The sequence below is a fragment of the Botrytis porri genome, assembly GCF_014898465.1.
Source record: "Botrytis porri strain MUCL 3234 chromosome Unknown BPOR_010, whole genome shotgun sequence".
Classification (NCBI taxonomy): Eukaryota; Fungi; Ascomycota; class Leotiomycetes; order Helotiales; family Sclerotiniaceae; genus Botrytis; species Botrytis porri.
In genome coordinates, this window is record NW_024066084.1 from 190540 (window position 1) to 212070 (window position 21531).

A 21531-nucleotide genomic window follows, 5' to 3' on the forward strand; every position below is an offset into this window, starting at 1 on the left:
GATTATACCCCTGTTTTGTTCACCTTACAATAGTGATACATTCACAAGATACCATACATGTATCTTACAATCAAGGAGCAATGAGGTTGCCAAGAAGGAATAGGATGAGGGGATTAATGTTTTAATTTGTGATGAATGGTTGTTATCAACTATCAGGATTTAGGCAGATGCTACTCGATTCCAGACATTGGATGACAACTGTCATGATGTGTATGTACTAGCTATCTAGATGGGTTAGGTTATGTCTTCAACGTGTGAATGAATGAAGATGAAGAAATACTCCTTCGAAGCCTTTGAGTGTACTTGGACGAAGTGATAGACCAAATCTTCGATATAAGACGTTGGTTACCTGTAGTTGAGAAGTTCTGGACTTTTGTATGCCTGGCCGGCCTCCAGAATATGGGGAGCTCGAGGGGAGCTTCTCGAACCCATATTAAAAAGACGCTAGCAAGGTATAAGTCTACTAATCCGATTTGAGAGCTGATAGTCTTACCGCCTCATGGCAGAATTTAATTTTTGGTCAAGTTTTCAGACTGAGCTCTTCAAATTTTACAATTTCTGCAACTATCAATTTATAATTCGAAATGGGTAGCAAAAGAAAGCGTTCAGCTCAAGATGCTGCAGTTGCAGCTCCTGCTGCCAAAAAGCAACAAAAACCCTCTAAGCCAACAACCAAGAAGCCCGTGGAAACACCTGCTCCTCTCGATACATCACCCTTTGTCAACAACCCAAGAGGCGACGATTTGAAGCGCGAAGTCAATCTTTACGATATGCTTAGTAGTGAGGATGATTCGCAACGACTTGATGCCGCCAATGCGATTGTATCCGGATTGTTAGGCGGGGATGGAGTGGAAGAATCAACATTACAAAAGCACTTGGAGAGAAGATTGTTTCGGGGACTCGCAAGTGGCAGGAAGGGAGCGCGATTGGGCTTCAGCATTGTACTTTCGGAACTCTTGGCCCAGCTTTTTGGTTCGGCGAATTTAAGTGCGACAAGATATCCTGGATTGACTTTCGATAACGTCTTCGAATTTTTAATCCTCAAAACAAAGCCCGAGGGCGATCTTAGCGGACAGGAACAGAAAGATCATGCGCTTGGATTATTGTTTGGACTGCAATGCTTTGTCAGGTCCAAGATACTTTTCTCGGTCGATGGAAAATGGGAATTGATTCTGGACAAGCTATTGGATTTATCCAGCAAAAAGTCCTGGACTCGGGAGGAATGCGGTTGGGTAATTATGGAAGCTTTGGAGCAGATGAACCAAGAACAGGCGGAATCTACCTTGAAAAAATTGTGCGATGTTGGATTAGGACTCTCGCCAGAAGGTGTTGGTATCTGGCTCAGAGCGAGGGACAAGTTTCCAAAAATGAAGTTTCCAAGTAACCCTTGGGGGCAGAGTGGTAACCCATTGGAGCACCTCAACTCCCTTGCAAAAGCACTCAAGGAGAGTTCTTCTAGCGAGGATACTTCGAGTAAAGGACAACAAGCCAAGCAAACTGGAACATGGAATGCGAAGTTACATTTTGTTTGGGAGATTGTCTTGAGTCAATATGTTAAAGCAGCTAATAGCAAGGCCAAGAACATCATGTCTGAATTCGACAAATTTTGGAAGGTTACTGTTGATGGTACGTTATTTACAATCTATATCTTGACCCATTATTGACTGTTCGCTAGAAAATCTGTTTTCTGCATCTGCATCGAGAGAGCGTAAATTCTGGGGCTTCTTAGTTTTTCAACGAATGATTCAAAGCCATATTTCGTGTACAACACTTATCACTAGTATTTTCAGCCACAATCTCGTCCGCTGCCTCATCAATCACGTTCAGGAAAAAGACCGTTTCCTAAACCGGGCCGCCGACAAGTCGCTCAAGGTTCTTACACACGCAGTGGAAGAGAATCCTGAAGCATTGGTTGTTGTCCTCCAAGGATTGATTGACGGTAACGGTGCATACAGTTTTGACCGGGTCACAAAGACAAAAACGATAGAGAAACTGCTAAGCATGGTTGATGACACAAATGGCGAGGCCGTCCTCGATGTTCTCACCTCTCCCGTTTTAGTCGTACCAAGCTCGGAAACCAATGACGCCGAAAAACGTCGACAAATGTTCGGAGACTATGTCTTAACCGCAATTCGACATGTTGATATCACAGAAGCATCAGAAAACTCAAGTTGGATCAAAACCGCTGCGTTACCTCAGCTTGCATCATTAGCATACTCGAATAACTCAGAGGCTAAACCTCCCATTTCTGAAGGAACCCGAACATTAATCAGAAACCGATTGACATCGGCATTTACCCATCTATTATCTAATATGGACGGCTATCATTACCCCTGCGATTTAGTTATTTCCTGCACACCTGACGCAGTCGCCATGGATGGACTCATCACTGGTGCTAAAGATGCTGCATTCACCACATTACAGAAACTCATGAAGAAAGCGAAGAAAGGAGGAAAGGATAAGGCAACTTTCCAAACCCTGTCACTGTTATATGCTTTAGTAATCTTTCAGTTGTATAATGGAGATGTTGAAGCCGTGTCCATTTTAGATGAGTTGAAGCTATGTTACGACAACTTAATCAAACACAAATCAACAGAAGATTCGGAAGTTGAACCTTTCGAGGTTCTTGTGGAGCTCTTACTGTCTTTCCTTTCTAGACCATCCGCCCTTCTCCGAAAGGTCACTCAACATGTATTTACTGCTTTCATGAGTGAGATGACTGAAGGTGGATTAAAACTCATGACAGACGTGCTGGAAACTAGCGAAAACATGAGGGGACAACAGGAAATGTTTGATGAGAACCCAGATGATGAAGACGCGATGGATGTTGATGAAGAAGATGACGAAATGGATTCGGATGTCGAAGTTGTTGACATGAATGGCGAGGAGGGTCACTTGAATTCACATCTTGCAGAGGAAGAGGAAGAGAGCGACGAGGAAGAGAATGAAGAAGAATCCGAAGACGATGAAGATGAGGGAGACGACGAGGCTAACAAAGAGCTCAACGACGCTTTAGCGAAGATTCTCGGCACCTCAGCATTAGACCAAAATGACGAAGACGAGGATGGCGATAGCGACTCCGATATGACTGATTCAGGAATGGATGCTCTAACTCCAAAGCTAGAGGAGGTTCTCGGAAGAATGCAAAAGAAGGGACCAAGTAAGAAACAAGAACAAAAGGACGCCAAAGAAAATATGGTCAACTTCAAAAGCAGAGTTTTGGATCTTCTTGATATATATGCCAAGAAGCAAGCGTCTGATCCCTTGGCTGCGGAAATCCTATTACCTTTGTTACGATTGATCCGTACTACCAAGGCCAAACACTTGAGTGACAAGGCATTCTCTATAATTCAAGCTTTCGCAAAGTCCAAATCGAAGACATCGTCTTCGGAAGCCGAGGTTGAGATTAATGTCAAGGCACACATCGCATTGATCAAGAGCATCCATGAGGAAGTACTCAAGGACCAGTCTAAGGTCTTCGCCAAAGCTGCAAGTACAGCTAGTTTATCTTTGGCCTCTGGTATATATCGAGCGGACAAGAGTCAGTTTGAGAAGATTGGAAAGGTTTACTTGCACACGATGACAAAGTGCGATGTCGAAGGTGTGAAGATTCAGGCTAGTTTTGTAAGTGATTGGGTTAATTGGTGGCAGAGTCATATTGCTCAAGCTGCGGCAGGAGGTCCTGCGAAGGAGGAGTAGAGGTAGAATAGGGGAATCTGAGTGTACATATAAAGATACCAATGAACCAAAAATTTAGCAGTTATGAGATGAGATATAAGGGCTGTTATTTGAGTTCTCAAGTGGAAAGTCCTTCCCGGTGAGCATAAAGTTTGGTACCTTCAGCGCTTTTGATTCATTTGCACGAATGTTCAGGAACTGGAGAAGTACAGGCAAGTAAACCTTTGTTTCTATAAAAACTTGAAGATGAAGTTATATTTTGGTCGAAGCATAAGCGTTATCCTGATAGAAGACAAGGTGTGTCCAAAATAATGTGGAGCTTATTAAGCACCAATTAGATATCGGTTGATTTTATCATAGTGTCCGGGGTCCTGGAAAGAATCCTAGACACCATGGAGCTATACACTCAATTTCATAAATTCTGCCCAAACCCTCTCCATTCAAAAGTGCGACGCAAGAAAAATTTATCATCTGTCTTCATTCATGTCAGCAACTGAGTAACATATCATCAATTCCGCAAAGGCAGGAAATTTGTACATCTCGGAGACTTCCAAAGGCATGGCCAGCGGCAACCTGGAAACGCCCGATCCCTCCGGATCCTATGATGGGAATGAAATCACAACACTTTGTGAGCTTTGCAACAGCATACTCTTCCACAACATAGAGATTGGAAGTGAAACGGAGGATATGGTAGGGTTGAAACTAGCCAAAGAAGAATACCTACCATGATGTTGATATTGAACGGCACACATGGAGGCTGTCGTTTCTGCGCTGTGGTATGGAGAGCATTTAGGGATGAGGGAGTTTATCGGAGCTTCTACTCAAACAATAATACCAATGCGTTGTCCTTGAATGATATTGCAAGGCGTTTCGTCATAAACTCTTTGTCTCTTGAACTAAAGGAAGGCATTTCTGTGGGCTATTACAAGCTGTCCTACAAAACAACCTATGAGAAGACAAATTAGAAGGGTGGTGGAGTTTTAGTGCTAGTTTTAGACACGTTAAATGGTAAAGCACTTTTCATAGTGTCCAATTCTTGAGCTACAGCTCCAAGGTTCAACACGAAGAGTTTAAGCATTCCTGCTGAAATTGCTATACAGGTTACCGCGACTTTCATAAAATGTCACATTCTCTTACAAACACCAATCATTTTTCTCAAGAGAGATGGAGGAACTTCTGTTATTCATCGATAAGAATGTGCCAAGAAACTCATGAATTATACAATTCCGCTTCAATCTCTGAGAAGACTTTGCGTTGCTTGCCTACACGTCTCATTGATGTTGAATGCGATCCTCCAAGGTTGATCTTGTCGTCTAACATAGGACCTGGAAGTTCATACGCGACTATAAGTCACTGCTGGGGTAAAGCACCGGTTCTCACTTTGACAACGAAGAATATTGAAGCTTTTCAACAAGGGTTACCCATTTCTCATCTAAGTTAAACTTTCCAAGATGCCATCGATGTAGGGGAAAGACTCTTACGAGACGTCAACGTAAGATAACTTTGGATTGACAGTCTTTGCATCATCCAGGATTCCATCCCAGATTGGGAGAATGAAGCACCGAAAATGTCCCAGGTCTATGGGAATGCCTTTTGCTGTATCGCAGCCTCTGCTGCGACCGATGGATCAAAGGGCCTTTTCTTTCCGAAAAACTTTATGGTGGACGACGTCCTACGTGTAAATCTTTATAGAGCAAAATATCCGCGTCTGACAAGCCCAGTAAGAATAACAAATCTTAACAAGTACAAATGGCTTCAGACCATTTGAGAGGCACCCCTAAATCAGCGTGGTTGGGTTGTACAAGAAAGGGCTCTTACCAAAAGGACATTGCAGTTTCTTGACGGGGAAGTGATATGGAAATGTCAAAAAAGAATGGCATCAGAGTCATTCTCTGTCGTATCATCATGTTTAAAGATACCCGATGATCACCTTCTATTTCCTCAGTCTCCTACTGCAAACTTCAATTTTCGAATGTTCTGGACTCAGCTCTTACTGATGTATAGAAAAACTATGCTTTCGTATCCAACTGATATACTCATGGCAATAGCTGGTGTGGCACGTCAATTTGGGGAATACTTACCGACCAAAAACAAGGTATATCTCGCCGGAATGTGGTCGTTCGAGCTTGAGAGGCAATTGGGATGGCGAGCAACCACACCTGGCTCTAGGTTTGATCTTGATCGTCGAGAGTGCCCTAGCTCTAACGTCGCACCTTCTTGGAGTGGGAGCGCAATCAATTCCTTGATCGTGGTTCCCGATACAACTTCTTTTTTCCCTGTTGGCAGTTGTTGATGTCAGGAGATAGTCTATAGACGATTTTCTCTCCCACCAATTGATGGACGTATTATCCTTCACGATTGAGGCCTTCTAGAAGAAATCAATTGTGAAAAACTTTTAGCATTTCGACTTCGTGTGCCTAGGGAATCTCAATGTACTGCTCGAAGATTCGCAGCAGTGGTTGTACGGGACTGATGGAAACACTGCACAATTTGAACTCGCAATAACATTTCGAACCTAAAGATCTGACGATATGATTCATCACAGATCAAATAATCAAATTATAGATTCCGAGATCAATCAATCCAAGCTTGTTTGTATTACAATTTTTAAGTCGAGGAGGAGTAGATCACGAGAGCACTCACCCATTGGCAATTAGCGAATGACAATATCGGCTTACATAATCACATAACAATACAACCTCTCAGACCGTTTCAAAACACCCATCCATTCCATATACAACATCAACTCTCAAACATCATTCGTGACAGCCACCACATGCAGATAGCAAAACAATAGACTTACAAACTTCAGACCAAAATTCCTGCAGATAAGCCGCTCAAAAATGCCATGATTTCATCAGATATCTCTCCCTCCCCAATCGTGGCTGAATATGTTTCTAGGAAACCATGCATCTAACAAACTAAATCTTCACCATTCAGAAACTAAAGAGCTGGTTTCATATCATTTTCTTACTCTTCCTTATTACCATCCCATCCCATACCTCTTCCACAAACACAAACACATGCCAAGAACATTCCCTTCCCTTCCCATCCCTCATCCATCCATCCCAATCAATCTCAAAGGCCGGTCCTTCCATTTCCCTCCCCATAATGCCCTTCCAAACATTTTTCTACCTCCCCCTCATCTCCCTCTTCATAACGACCATCTCCTCACTTCCCTTTTTCCCCCTCAACCTCCACCTCAGAAGAGCCCACCCCATCGAAATCCAAACCCGCGATCTCTCCTCCGTAGCCAGCGAACTCGGCACTCTCGGAAGCGATCTCCAGAACTCTAGTACCTTGAAAACCTTCCTCGGGGATAGAGGAAATGTGATTACGCAGAATGATGTGCTGGATAGCAATGGGAGTTGTGCTACCATGACTGTGTTGTTTGCGCGGGGAACGGGGGAAGTGGGTATGTATATTCTGTTTCATTTTCCTACTTATTTATTTATAAATTCTTATCACTCTCTCGAGAGAGGAATCAAATAAATACACGGGAAACGAGGTAGCGAAGCGAAGCCAACATGACTAACTCACCAACCAGGCAACGTGGGCATCCTAACCGGTCCTCCATTCTTCACCGCCCTCGCCGCATATATGAACCAAACAGGGAGTATGTTCATCCAAGGCGTTGATTATTCCGCCAGCGTATCCGGATTCCTCGCCGGCGGTGATCCCGCTGGTGCAAAAACTATGTTTGTCTTCCTTCTCCTTCTCCTCCTCCTTCTCCTTCTCCTCCTTCTCCTCCTTCTCCTCCTTCTCCTCCTTCTCCTCCTTCTCCTCCTTCCCCTCCCCACCCTACCCCACCCTAAACTAAATAACTAACACACCCCAGGGCCAACCTAATAAACAACACTCTAACCAGCTGTCCCAATACGCATCTCACTGTATCCGGCTACTCTCAAGGAGCTCAACTAGTTCATCTAGCCATGAGTTCGCTCCCCACAACCACCACATCACGCGTGAAATCCGTCGTCATGTTTGGAGATCCCAAGAATGGTACTGCGGTGGCGGGTATCGATTCGAGTAAAGTGATGACGATTTGTGATCCGAAAGACGATATTTGTAAAGGGGGAGATGTCATACGACTAGCCCATTTGGAATACAGTGCAAATGCTGGAACTGCTGCCATGTTTGCGTTGAGTGGGTTGGCGGATGTAGGAATCACGAGTGCGAGAAAAGTTAGTGGAGTCAATGGGATATCTTGAGTACTTCAAGATTGTGGAATGGGAAGAGAAGGATATGAGAGATAAAATATTGTCTAAATATATGCTGTTGAAGTCTTGAGACTAACAAAGTTGAGTTTATTTGTATGTAATAATCTATCACAAAATCTATATCTATGTATCGTACATGAAATACATACTGTACAAAAGGTATCAAATACGCTTCACCCCAAAATTTCTCGTTCTAGAGAATCTCCTGTTCTAACCATGGTTTTGATGGCATTCAGTGTCCTCGAACAATCGTGCTCCAAATCGTTGAGTAAAAGTCGATTAGCCCTTGATTCCGCAGCCATAGCTTGTATATTGAGAAAGCCTTTGGTAAGGTATAGAAATGTGCGGTAATCTGGACGTAGAGACGTCAATAGCTTTCCCTTCCTCCTAATTTCCAGAGGTAATCTGTTTTTCTCGCTTGTCAAAGCTCTTAGCTTCGCCCATCCCTTCCAATGGTCCATAAGGACCGTTTCGCATATCTTGAATGCTAGTTTGAAATGTCGAAACTTGGTAAGATGTTGGATATATTCGTTCCAATTTTGATTGCTCAATTGAAATCCCATATCCGTAATCTCGTTGACAGTTCGTATCATAACGTTGATTTTTCCTTGCCTTGCAAGAGCCATCATGTAGAAATGCAAGGCTTTTGTCAGAGCGAGTCTATGTGCTGCCTTGATTGGCTCCTTGCTCTCCTGCTGATCGACCTTGGTATCTTCCAAAACGCCCTCTTCAGATACATTCCCGACGTCACTTTCAACCACTTCCGCCTTTTCGGAATCATTGGTACGAGAAAGTGATTTGGAAAGCCGAAGGGATTGAGCTCGCTTTCGGGTATCGGACACGAACTGATGCCACAGATCCTCCACGGCGTCGTAATCTAGTTCTTGAAGTTTCAGTGACATCAAAGCAGTGGTAACATTCCCGGGCTGTGTGTCTCTTCTATCGGCTGGTAGCAATCTTAAGAAACGTTGATGCATATCCTTGGCGGATGTTATCTCCATATTTTTCGAAAGTACAAATATAATATACCCGAAGAACGTGGTAGGAAAAGCGATATCAAGTGGCTCGTGCTGAATACCTTTCCTGACTTTGTCGCTAATATCGCGAGGATTCATTGTTTGGACAACTTGTTCAAAAATCTCCATGGCGCCGTGTGGATCTCCCCAAGTAAGCCTAGCTGCGTGAATTGCAGCTCTCAACTCCAAGAACTTTGTGCTAGCAGTTTTCATTCTTTTTTGCTCAAGCATTCGATCTTGGATCACAAAAACTTCCTTGTAGCTATTAGTAGCAAGATAACCACCCATCACGATCGCATAATGAAGACTAGTGGCAGGTATACCAGCTTCTGGCATAACTTCTGCTAATATCTGCCAGGCACGTTCGGGCTGTTTTACCATAGCCAGCGCTTGCATGAGAGCAGCATAAGTATCACCATCATGCTCTATATCAAGCTTAGACATTCTTTGAAGGATTCGATTAACGTTGACAAGGTCATAACGCATTGCCCAAGCAACAAGCAAAGAATTCCACATGCGCGTTCGTGAATCCGAGAACTTTAATTTCACGGCCTCTTCGCATATGGTTTCAGCTTCTTCCAATCGATCGCCTGCCAAATAAGCAGTCACGAGAGTGCTAACCATAGCTGCACTCTTCTCAACTCCATAAGTAGCAGACACACGATAAAGCTCAATGGTGTTTTCAAGATCACCGCGTGAGGCACACATCCCCATCAGTGTTCCAAATGTGTAGTCATCAGGTTGAAGTTTTCGTTTGTTGACAGTAGATTCAAAAGTCTCAAAGGCGTCATCAATTTGACCAACCTGTGCATAAGCACTGATGAGAATGTTGCAACATGTTATGGTCGGCTTAAGACGATATTTTTTTCGGATATTTTTGAACACCTCGAGGACTATTTTGGGCTCTCCTCGTCTTGCGTGAACGTGTAGGAGAGGCGCCATATCATCGGCCGATGCCAGAGGATTAGGACTGGTTGCAGATTCACTTTCTAATCGCATATACTTTTCTGCAAACTGTTCAAACAAGGCATGAACGGTGTCAGCATCTCCGTGTCGTGCAAATTCATCCATGCATCTCCTGTGCGACGCTCGATCCAAAGTCTGATTGAAGCGGAATATATCCGCAAATACTTCTTGTACTCCAACTAAATCATGATTTTTGAAGAATATTTGCAGTATGGATTGTAACATGGATCTTGGAAGTAAGAGATTCTTTATTGGGCTTTCTCGGGCCTGCCTGTAAAGAACGGTGGCTGCTTTTAGTTGACCGAGAGATAGTAGCATGTTTGTTGCCTGTGTATAAAGAGGAACCGTCTCAGTTCCCCAGCCCTGAATATGTCTTAGAAGCGGCCAGAATGTGGCATATGAAAAGTGTTTGGCACTCAGTAGAGCTGAGGTAATCACTGCCGTAGCAAATTTCGTGAGGGCTTCAGATGGTAGAGTTTCAACTTCGGAGGAAAGGCGGGGTGACTTGTTGACATACTTTGCTAGGAGTAAAGCTTTGTTGGGAAGATCTTCTATGTGATGTAAACTTTTAAACATATCATAACGTGGTCCGGTGAGATTCTCGTGCAGCTGCACCTCTGTCCAGAGAGTGAAGGCTTGCGACCATAAATTATTTGTCATGAAATGTAACATGATATCTGATCCTCCAGCCGTTGTGTTGAACTTTTCGAGGGAGTAGTGGTAAAGTTCATTCGCTCTCGTGAAATTCTGCAGTCTCAAATAAGTACGAATCACAATCTCGTATATCTCTGGTTTCTCTCGACGTTCATCAGATCGCTCGAACAATGAAGTGGCCCTCTCCGCATCTACTATACGATTTGAAGCTGCCATATATTCTAAGACTTGAATTCGAATTCGCTCCTCGGCCCAGCTCCCAAATTCCAGACGCCGATATTTTCGCCATACCTCTTCGTATCGGGATGATGTTGTTATTCCTAGAACAGTTGCAATGGTTGCTGCATCGTCAGGTGGCTCATGTATAATGGGACGCTTCTTAATCTCAATGGATTCTTTCGTCTCTGCATCTACCGGAACCAATGCTAACGAAGGTTTCTTAGCAGAAGATGTGTAGAGCCGATAGCCAGGACTTCTCAATCCCAGTCTGGTCCTCTTCCCATCTTGTCTATCAACTCCCAACCCTGGATATTGCCGTAGGAATTTAAGTGTACTGGCTGGATAGAGAAAGTCCAAGAAGAGGCCAGGATTTTCGCTCACAGTTCCATCGTTGGGTGATCGTGAGCTCGAGCCCTCGATAGAATCAGGTCCTTGTAACATGAGCTGCCATAATGGCGAGAGCTCAAGCTCGATTGCACCGTGAGTCCAGAATCCCGAATGAAGCGCGCGACGACTTTTGGCTAAGTGTTTTGGTCCTGGTAGAAGGCGCCGCAGACTGCCTGTTTCAAGACATCCCGCCGTGCGCTCGAGCATGCCCTACCAAGAGAGACAGAAATCGTATACGAATATGTAGAAGACAGATTTAATCGTCACCGGTGTGCGGCTCTAACGTGAAAATCAAAATCTAACTCGATGTCAGCCGATTTTGTCAGTGAAAAAGATCACACACAAGCTCTGTAGTCACCGTAGAACATGCTTTGCACAGTCAAAAATTAGACTGAAACTGAGAAGGCAAGGAGAAGATACCGATCTTTCGACAATCTGTCAATCTATGGTGGTTTCAGTGAGATATCGAGTTTGATAAAGGTAAAAGAGGCAAAAACTTCACATATCAACGTAGGCAATAAATTTAGCTGGGTCGGATCATTGTTTTATTTTTGCTCCGGTTGCTTAAGTAAGCAAGCAGTATTTGTTTTTTGTATGGAGGGGTGTATTGTCCGTCCGCCAAGAGCATAGTGATGATATCACCATTTCATTGTTCCGAATTGTGTTGGATCATGAAAGTCTTTAAAATGGATTAGTTTGAAAACCTTATTTGGAATAGGAAGAGAGAAAGGAAGAAAGAGAGAAAGAAAGATATGAGTTCTAGGTTCCTGGTAGTCTGTTCTCTCCCACTGTTTCTCTCACCTACCGATACATATTCGACTTATAAAGTCTCGATGAAGAAACAGACATTCAGACATCACCGGGGCACAGAGGAAAGTGTGTCTATAAGCATCACACGGGATATGGGTATGAGCTTCAAGCCCAATTCTATCTAGACATGATTAGATGTATTGAAAGCGTTCGATTGTTGTATTGGTGTTGAGAGACTGCAAGCATTTGATTGTATTGATCCAACACAGTCAATAGAGGAGCTCCACGCATTTGACCACTTATTACATCTTTGGTAATTGAATTATAAATCAGCCACATTTGAATCATATAACGTGATTCATCACCGAGTGGATCATATCACCAAATAAATCACTTTCACCTCAATTAACACATTCAAATTCATATTATTCAATAACCATTAATTCAATTAATTAAAGCTATTAAGAATCTAATAATTTAGAATCTATTATATCAATTTGATAAGTTCTCATATTATAATCTATCTTTCCACAATTACTACAATATCAACTAAAAAATACTTCCCTATTAAAATTCCCCCCATTTTAATACTTATCGCATCGAATCTGAATATCAACTTTTTACTAAAATAATATATCCATAGTCTCCTATTCAATAAATACTCCTCCTTAACATATTTATATCTTTTTTACGCATCAACATCAGCTTAATACTTCATTAGCTTTTCGAAATGTATAGTTTTCTACACTTAAAAGTGTATTCTCATGTGCTAGTCTCTTTATACCTTTAGCTAAAGCTAGTACAGTCTTAAATAAAGGTATAGAAAAGCTTGATTAATAACGAGTTATTCAAGATTTAACTAGTGTTACGGGAGCTGCCTCTAGGGTCACGTGGAAGTGTCTAGAGATCTCTCGAGGTGGTTTAGACTAGACTTCAAGTAGGAATTCAATAAGGTTGTAACTGGTTGCAATTCTCGTAACTATAGTAATGAAACTAATGATTGTTCTTGAGCACGAAGCTCTACATTGTAATGAAACCCATTCCCTTATATAGATCTTCGTCTTACTTGGACAGCTGGGACAGCCGGGCGCTCCTGGAGCGCTGTCGTTCCTGAGCTGTCCATCACGGGACACTAATCCCGTGACTTGGTGTCCTAGCTTATTCTTTTGTCCTGGGGCTAATCCCCTGGGACATTACTAATCCTAGTGAAGCCTTCTTGCTTACTGTGTTCTGTCTTTCCTAGGGCCTATTGTCCTGGGAACTATGTCCTATGTTTCTAGGGTATCCTATGACTAATACTATATACATGCCTGAGGCTCTCCTGGGTGCCTAGCGTCCCCCGGTATACTGCAGCTGAATCACCGAGGCTTATAGTACCATTATAGCCTATACGTTGGTGATTCTACAGCCTGTTACTAATCCGTTGTAACAACTAGTATTGATTGAAAAAGAACTTCTATAAGATTATAAGGAGTTTGAGAGATCCAGAGATTTAAATTGAAAGGGAAAAGAGTAGGCGTATAAATTCGAATATCTAATTTAGAAAGCACTACTTCAAGATCAAATGGAATTAATTCTGCTCCTCGAAACCCAACTTTCATATTCTGATTCATAATTGACCATTAATATACAGCTTTGAAAACTATAAAGAATTCGACCTTTGAAATATAATTAATATATACTCTTATAAACCCCTCAATTTGAATACCATATTCTCATTTTAAAGTACTAAAACATTCAATATCAAAAGACTAAATTAAATGACTTGAATACAATAATAAACATATACATTTAATATTATTCTCTTTATAATAGTTCTGGAATAGTATTGATTCGTAACTCTTATACCCATCCAATACTAGTATTCTATATTTACCCTTAATTTGATTTCTTATATATTTATCGAAATGTTTTAACCATTCTAACTCTATCTCATTGTTCATCTATTCATTAGAAATAGATTTAATAACTCAATCTATAAGAAAATCAATTTCCATATATCAATTGAAAAAATACATTTATCCTTAAACTATCAAAAATAAAAGTATAATATCCCCCTCATTATTACCACATATAATCACTATCGCCCATTCTCGATTGCCTAACTATATAACTTTACTTCTATCGAATCTTTCAAAGCTAATAACAACCATACCAGCATTTATAATTCCTATTATAAAACCTATTTCATCGAAATTCTATAAATCACAATCAAGAATACTAAATTTATCTCATATATTCGATATAAATCGAAACCAATCTCCAATAAGCTTAAAATCTTTACAAAAAGCTTTTTGAAAGTTATAAATATAAGTAAAACACATCCTTAACTCTTTATTACATTTTACAAATCAATACGCCCATTATTTTTCAACTTTCTTTACTCCTCTTAATTCAAGAATATAATTTGTCATATCTTCCACCCCTTTATATTTAAATATAAAACCTTTTATATCCATATTAATTATATATTAAATAATAATCTTCTTTTTTAATTTCAAAAGATTACTACCATTTGATAGAGATTTGATATAAAAAGTAAAACCATTTATTTTATAATATAGTATTATATATAATATATTATATAGCTTAACAGATTATTAAATACTAAGTTTTTTATCTTTTCGAATAGTTTCAATAATTAAAAGTATTCGAGCTTTATTATTATTCGATTACATAATAATTGATTAATAAAATGTATGTTAAATTGAGATATAAATATTTCAAGTGAAAGTAATTTATTTGGTAATATGATCCACTCGGTGATGAATCACGTTAGTTAAATCTCAAGACACTATGAAGATGAGTAATCGAGAAGGTCCAACCCAGTATTTCGTTGACCGCTTTCCTTGTACTGAAATCATTCTGCCAGGATTTAATTCAACTGATCTGTACCTCTTCTACAACCCCACAATCCCGCAATCCACCCAACCCTCCTCTCAACCGCCCTCGAACGATGGAGATCACGAAGTTTGTCGTTGAAAGACGTGCTAAGATACATATCGACTCATCTTACAAGGAATATCAAGCTGAACTTACGAGCCAAATTCATACACTGAGAAAAAAACTTGACATCGCGACAAAACGCCGCGCAAAGTACTTCAACAAACCTATTACTGTGGAGGATATTAGTCGCAACCATGAATTTGTTCATGTTCAATTACTCCTGGCCGAAAGATGTTATGCGAACGCAATGATGATGAAGGAAACGCACATGCTCGACAAAAATGGTATAACTGGTCCAACCCGATCGCACATCGATTCTCGCCTTCACAAAGCCGTCAAATGTGCCCACCATCTTTTTCGATTACTGTCCGATGAGTTGAATACCCACGCGAACGATGTTGACATACTGGAAGTTAAAGCATATACTGCTTCTCTCGCCGGAGCGAGGTATTTCGAGAAGGAAAGTTGGGAGTCCTGTGTGAAGAGCTACTCAGAAGCTTGGATCATATACACTGCACTTTCCAAGGTCACCAAAGCGGATATCTTCAAGGATCTCTTGACCGACCCCGTTGATCCCAGTATACGATACGCGGCTTATAAGATGGGACTGCCTCGAACATTAGCTATATCTGCCATTGCCCGCAAGAATTTCCCCTCGGAAGATCAAGAGATGACAAGGCAGTTGGAAAAGTTAGACCCCGATTGTTTGAAAGACGAAGGGACAATATCAGAAGTCGAAAGTCTGGAATCAGATGGGACAATCAAAACTATTGTCTGGCGATCTAGGAGCGTGGTTTTAGAAGATGCGGCAATAGCTACTGCCCTTGGATCAGTAAAGGCAGCAACGACGAAACTTTCCAACGCTCTTTCCTCATCCAGTCCTAAGGATAGGGGCTTCGCTTACGACGATATTTTAATCGCTAGTCAAGAGGTAGTAGACGCTACAAAGAATGCTATTGACGAGCTAGCTTCGGAGGGCGTTGGGCAAGGAGATAAGCGAATGCAAAGCCTATTAGTAACTAGGACCGCTGTTAGCTATGATATGATTGGCTGGCGTATAGGCAGAAACAGGGTAATGGTGGGACAGCAAGACGGGATTATCGACTACGTTCAATCATTTTCCGCAGAGAAGAGCAAGAGATTCATCAAAGATGATTCTATAGGACGTAAACTCGCAAAACTACGTGAGAAGGTTGTTCTCTATGACGCAATCTTACAAAGTATTGAGTCAATTAAAGAGCTTCCAGGTGTTGCAGCAGATTCTAGTCTACAGGAAGAGCTAGATGCAAAATATAGCTATTTCCAAGCTCTTAAGTAAGTTGATCCAATAACTTTGATTTACCATGCAAAGTAACTGACACTTAAAATAGGTGTTTGATAATAGCCCGCTCCCACGCAGTTCTTTCAAATCCCCAAAATGCACTAGCTCTCTTGAACCGCGCAACAGAAAAATGCGCAGCTGCCCACTCAAAACTCTCCTCGTCAATGGACACAACGACTACAGATGCTCCACCTAATCTAAATGTCACTCCCTCCGAAAGTGAAAACCTCCTCGCTTATCTTCAATGCGAACTTCAACGCTATCGAGCCCTAGTTGAGATATCTAATCTCACCTCAACTACCCCCAAACCAGGCGATGGAAACGCACAACAAGTTCCTTTAGTTGAACGTCTCCATGAGTACCCAGCCGACGGAGTTGTGGACCTCAAGAATCTCGTAAACTATCCTCCAAAACTGGAAGTTGTACCCGTCAAACCACTATTCTTCGATTCGGCGTGGAACTATGTCGATTATCCAGGAAGAACAACCGAGAAAGCTTCAGAAAAGGTTGTTGTGAAGGAAGAAGCGAAGGAGTCAGAGCCAGAGGAACCACTGGAGCAGCACCAACAGCAGAAGAAAGGATGGTTTGGCTTCGGTAGATAGATACAGGAATTAAATTAACAATTGTTGCTAAGCGATTGGGAGCTAGCGAATATATCCATCACATATCAATCTTGCTAACGCGGGGTTCGCTAGTAAGAGGGGCAATATACCAGGTAGAGCTTTCACAATGATTAGCCGATGCTTATTAATAGTTAGATGTGCTACCTAGCTAGCTTTAGAAAAATAAAGCTTTCAAATCCTGATACGATATGTTCTTTTACTTGGATTACTAGTGAGTGTTCAAACGGATGAGATACTGGGAAAATGAACTTGAGAGGATCGCTTGAGATGGCGGTTTGTGTAGCTCGGGAATGATTTCAATGATTCAATAATCTTCGAATAAGTAGAAAATGGATATTGATATTGAGGTATTAGAGAATGAATTTGTTTATTTGCACATGTATGTCGAGAATGAATTCAACTATTCATCAAAAATTGAATAATCGAAAGGACGGATTTTGATCTCAGATGACTAGAATATGAGTTTGTGGAAAGTTTCAAAGGCTGAGAAATGTTCCGCGAATCGATGTACTCACTAGTAGACTCACTCCCTGATACATAACATCCAACAAACATCTCGTTAATAATCATATTCTATTTATTGACATACTCCATCAATACCATATTCAAGCATCCTCCCTTCCATTGATCCAAACGCAATTCCATAGCAATAAATACAACCATTCCATATATACTAACCCACCCCTCCCAACCTCCAATCCCTCAAACCCCCAAACCTCAAAAGAAAAGTAGATCCTGATCTCTCCACCCTAAATCCGCCAATATACCATGTACACTCTTCTCCAGCGGTTGAGGTCCACAGATCAAAACCAGCTGTTCACCATCCCTATAGCCATCATCCTCATCGCTCATCTCAAACCTGCCGATTTCCTTCTCCAAAACATCTTTTCCAAGTCTCCCTCGTAATCCTTTCCATTCCTCTGTTGGCTGACTCAAAGCATATACTAATCTACATCTCTCCTCTTTTCCCTTCACCAAACTATCTAACTCCTCTCTGCAGAGAATATCTTCCGCCTTCCTATTGCCATCTAACACTATGCATTTTGGCGCACTTCCCGTCTCCTCTTCATTCAGAACCGCTCTCAATACTGAGAAAATAGGTGTAACGCCACTTCCTCCACAGATCATCAAGAATCTCTTGACCCTCCTCTTTTTACCTCCAATTACACATTCCCCTTTCGACAGGTACTCGAATTTTCCAACCGGTCCTTTGAAATCGATTGCATGCCCGACGGGTATACTTTCCAAGGCCATTGTCATTTTTCCTCCTGGTCCCTTTTCATTTTTCACATAGATCTTGATTAAGATTTCCAAAACTCCTTTATCGGTCCCGAGCGAAAGAGGCGTGTAAGATCGTATGATCGCTTCCCTAGTAACGCGATCCCGTAAGCGCATCATGAGATGTTGACCAACCGGCAACCCGATGACTTGCTCTGGATGATCGAGAGTAAAAGAAAAGATGCGCGTATCGCTCGAGATGACTTTTTTGGCGGTGAGGATGGCTTTTTGCCAGCTTTTGGGTTGGAGGAAGATGGGACGGAGACATTGAGATGAGGAGGAGAGGGGTTCGGGGTTGAGAAGGGAGCTGCGGACTGAGGAGGAAAGAGTTCCAATGTGGTAGGCGGACATCATTGCTTTTGCCGTCTCGGAATGGATGGCCATGAATTCGTCGGTGGAGTCTTGGCCTGCGGCTCCGGTAATACTTGTTGCGCCTCCTGGGTGACCTTCCAGGAATGGGGCACCGTCGTAGACTTCGCCGTTGAGCACAAACCAGGGTTCCTTTTCGTTGTCATGTTGACGTAATTCCTCGATGGATATTTCACGCTTCAAGTCGTCTTTTGTCATTTTTATCTCTTGCTTGACTTCTACCGAAGCGACAGAATCATCTTCAGTACCCATCTTCTCGCCCCAAAATCCATTGGCGAGATTCCCTCCAGCAGCTTTGACTCTTTCCATCCATCCTCCTGGCATAAGTGCTGGTTGTGTGGGGTGTTCGAAGCGTAAATAATCGCCTTCTTTGGCAATGGTCACTCGATACCATGGGTTATTCATCATGCCAAGCACACTCCAGTACATATCCCTCGGTTGAACATTCATACTCTCGTCCATGGCTCTTACCATAATATCTCCTGACATTGCAAGATCTTGAATCCCCAGATCAACCTCCCAAAAACACCATGTGAAACATGTTTCTCTCCATTCCATATCTAATTTACCTCCGAACAATGTTTCATCTTCGTAAGCACGGTCTCGATATTCGTCTTCGTGGTATCGTATATCAGCTAACGCCCACGATATTCCTTTGTCAAGTGTCACCTCGACTCTCGTAATACGTCGTCCGCCACCACCATACGCATAGCCCTTTGCACGATATATTTGCTTTCCGTTTACCAAAGATATTCGCTCTTCGTGTTCTGGGTATGCGGTGGCGCTGTTGGTACTCAAATCGTAGATAGCATATCTCTCATCGGTCCACCACTTGGGTTCATTAGCACTCTGCTCGGGGCTGATCATAGTTGGGAGGACTCGATTATCGTAGATGTGGTACCAATTATCGCTAGGAGCTGCAGTAACAATAATCTTCTTCAACCATTTCACACTGCGGCCACCAATTTGACCGGGAACAACAGCTCGTAAAGGTTTACCATGATCGGGTCGAAGCATTTCTCCGTTCATCTTGTGAGCTATCATGATTCCTCTATTTGGGTCCATAACCCAGTTAAGCTTCAGGGAAGTTCCATAGTAACCATTAGGAAGCTTATCGGCACCCTCCATACAAACATACTTTGCTCCCCTCATTGGCATCGCTTTTCTAATCAGTTCGTACATTGGTACGCCTGTCCATAATGCCGTTGACACGCCTGCAGCTCCCCACGAGAAACCTTTAGATTTCCGGACTTGGTTCTGTTCTTTACGACGATTACCGGCACAGACAAGTGTTATAGGTACGGTGATTTGTTCGTATTCTCTCAGGAGATCTTTGAGTGTGAGCGTAAAGGGTTTTTTGACCAGTCCCTCGACGGAGAATTCCCAGTCGGGTATTGATGAGTCCTCAACATGAGGTACAGCTCCATGATTTCGGACATAGAACAGTTCAGGCGATGTGAGGAATCCTTCATCATATAAAGCGCTTAATGGAGGCTCGGTATTGAATGGATGAATTCCAGTCAGCCGAATTAGTCGAGGGTCCCGGGGCACTTGATTGTCTGGTGTTTTTAAGTCCTCCTTGAGAATTTCTGTCGGTGGATTCGTTGGAGGTGGGAGAGTGTATCGCTGCGATGACAATGAGGTTGAACTAGGTCGACTTGATAAAGAACCCAGCTCATCTGCACTGTTCTCATTTGAATCTGGTGGAGTCTGTGGCAATTGAGGGATCATCTTCGACATCTCCGCATCAACCTCGGGAGAGAGTTCATTCATGAATTGAGCACTAGCCATTGGGATTCCCTTCTTCGTTCAAGATATCGAAATCATGAGAATGAGACGAAACAGTTGGAAAATTCTTACAACTGAAAGTCTGTAGTATATGATGGTATTAATCCAGTGAAATCCTCTTGCGCTCAGATAGATGAGGAAACGAATATTTGACGAGGGTTTCAAGCCATTGAACATATAAACTTCTCCGCGGATAACAATAATGGAGAGTGATGATGCAAGGAAAGACTAAAGGCAAAACCCAGATGGGTACAAGGAGCGATGGAGCACAGTGCACCAATTATTTGAAATCATTTCAGTCAATAAGTCCTACGGTAGAAATCCCACTAGGAACTCTCCAGACAAGTGTGTCAATCATCAAATTTACAGAGGGTATCACCTAAAGTCAAACTATGACTTTCCTAAAGCACGATATCGTGGATGGTGCAGCTCCTGAAGCAAAGTAGGATCTTTGAGGATTTCCGCGGATATCTCTTTATCTTGATGCAGAGAAGATAAGAAAACCTTTCTCTGTACCCATATCTATACCCATCAGTAGCCATGGGCTTGAGTAAGATACATTTGGTGGCTCAGAGCGGACCAGACTTGTGCTTTTTTTCTTTTCTTATCTCTATGATGGTCGAACATGATTGGTGCATCAGATTCGGCCACCAACCGTTACTACTAGCGACGGGAACGAAGTATTTCCGATTTCAAGGCATAATTGATATGCTTGTCTATATACTGAACTGATGATAAGGAAGGATTTCATACTATCGTGCCAATTGACTGGAAAAATTGGCTGGCAATGGCTTCGTTGTTAACTGGGGGTTCTTTGAATTGTTTCATAGAATGATTTGAAAAAGATAAGAAGCTAGATATCCCGGGCCATTTGCCGGACGCTAGCCTTCAATTAGCACCGTGATCCCCACGATTCACTCGAGTAGGTCTTCCTTAGATGCAACACTCATGTCGCAGGCCATGATCAAAACCCCTCATATTGGAACAGGCATCAAAACAACAAGGCAGTTTGCTTTGGGAGCGATGGCTTGTTAACGTTCTCAAGACCAAAATCAACAACTTGAAGTTTTGAGCAGTACAGGATACACAAGCATGCAGGCGAGAAGGATGGAATCAACAAACTGTTCGTACCGTCATCGTGGAAACCCTTCCTTTTATAAATGTCGAAACTTTATGACCGTAAAACTATCTTGTGTCTCCAGAAATGCAAGTCACAATGTGGGCAAATGTTCCAACTCGGCATCGTATCAACATAGACAGAATCGGGCAAAGCAACCATAGAATCAATGACCACCAAAGCTTTCTCGAGATTCATC

The 21531-nt window shown here is 42.2% G+C and overlaps 6 protein-coding genes across 6 annotated transcripts; 4 read left to right on the forward strand and 2 right to left on the reverse strand.

The window, feature by feature from the left end:
- Positions 1–584: 584 nt before the first annotated feature.
- Positions 585–3699, forward strand: EAF01_007538 (uncharacterized protein; the record flags this gene model as incomplete). Its single annotated transcript, XM_038915794.1, has 2 exons — positions 585–1626; positions 1676–3699. 2 exons carry the CDS (start codon positions 585–587, stop codon positions 3697–3699), a joined length of 3066 nt encoding a protein of 1021 aa, XP_038768265.1.
- Positions 3700–4406: 707 nt separating this feature from the next.
- On the forward strand, positions 4407–5971 carry EAF01_007539 (uncharacterized protein; the record flags this gene model as incomplete). Its single annotated transcript, XM_038915795.1, is given in 6 exon segments — positions 4407–4592; positions 4644–4686; positions 4779–5114; positions 5130–5170; positions 5210–5398; positions 5450–5971. The coding sequence occupies 6 exon segments, from the start codon at positions 4407–4409 to the stop codon at positions 5969–5971; spliced, it is 1317 nt and encodes a 438-aa protein (XP_038768266.1).
- Positions 5972–6789: 818 nt separating this feature from the next.
- On the forward strand, positions 6790–7889 carry EAF01_007540 (uncharacterized protein; the record flags this gene model as incomplete). Its single annotated transcript, XM_038915796.1, has 3 exons — positions 6790–7093; positions 7226–7376; positions 7517–7889. The coding sequence occupies 3 exons, from the start codon at positions 6790–6792 to the stop codon at positions 7887–7889; spliced, it is 828 nt and encodes a 275-aa protein (XP_038768267.1).
- Positions 7890–8071: 182 nt separating this feature from the next.
- EAF01_007541 (uncharacterized protein) lies at positions 8072–11347 on the reverse strand (the record flags this gene model as incomplete). The annotated part of the gene is made up of 1 exon (XM_038915797.1): positions 8072–11347. One exon carries the CDS (start codon positions 11345–11347, stop codon positions 8072–8074), a length of 3276 nt encoding a protein of 1091 aa, XP_038768268.1.
- A 3499-nt stretch (positions 11348–14846) lies between these two features.
- On the forward strand, positions 14847–16759 carry EAF01_007542 (uncharacterized protein; the record flags this gene model as incomplete). The annotated part of the gene is made up of 2 exons (XM_038915798.1): positions 14847–16150; positions 16207–16759. The coding sequence occupies 2 exons, from the start codon at positions 14847–14849 to the stop codon at positions 16757–16759; spliced, it is 1857 nt and encodes a 618-aa protein (XP_038768269.1).
- A 738-nt stretch (positions 16760–17497) lies between these two features.
- On the reverse strand, positions 17498–20218 carry EAF01_007543 (uncharacterized protein; the record flags this gene model as incomplete). The annotated part of the gene is made up of 1 exon (XM_038915799.1): positions 17498–20218. One exon carries the CDS (start codon positions 20216–20218, stop codon positions 17498–17500), a length of 2721 nt encoding a protein of 906 aa, XP_038768270.1.
- Positions 20219–21531: the final 1313 nt, after the last annotated feature.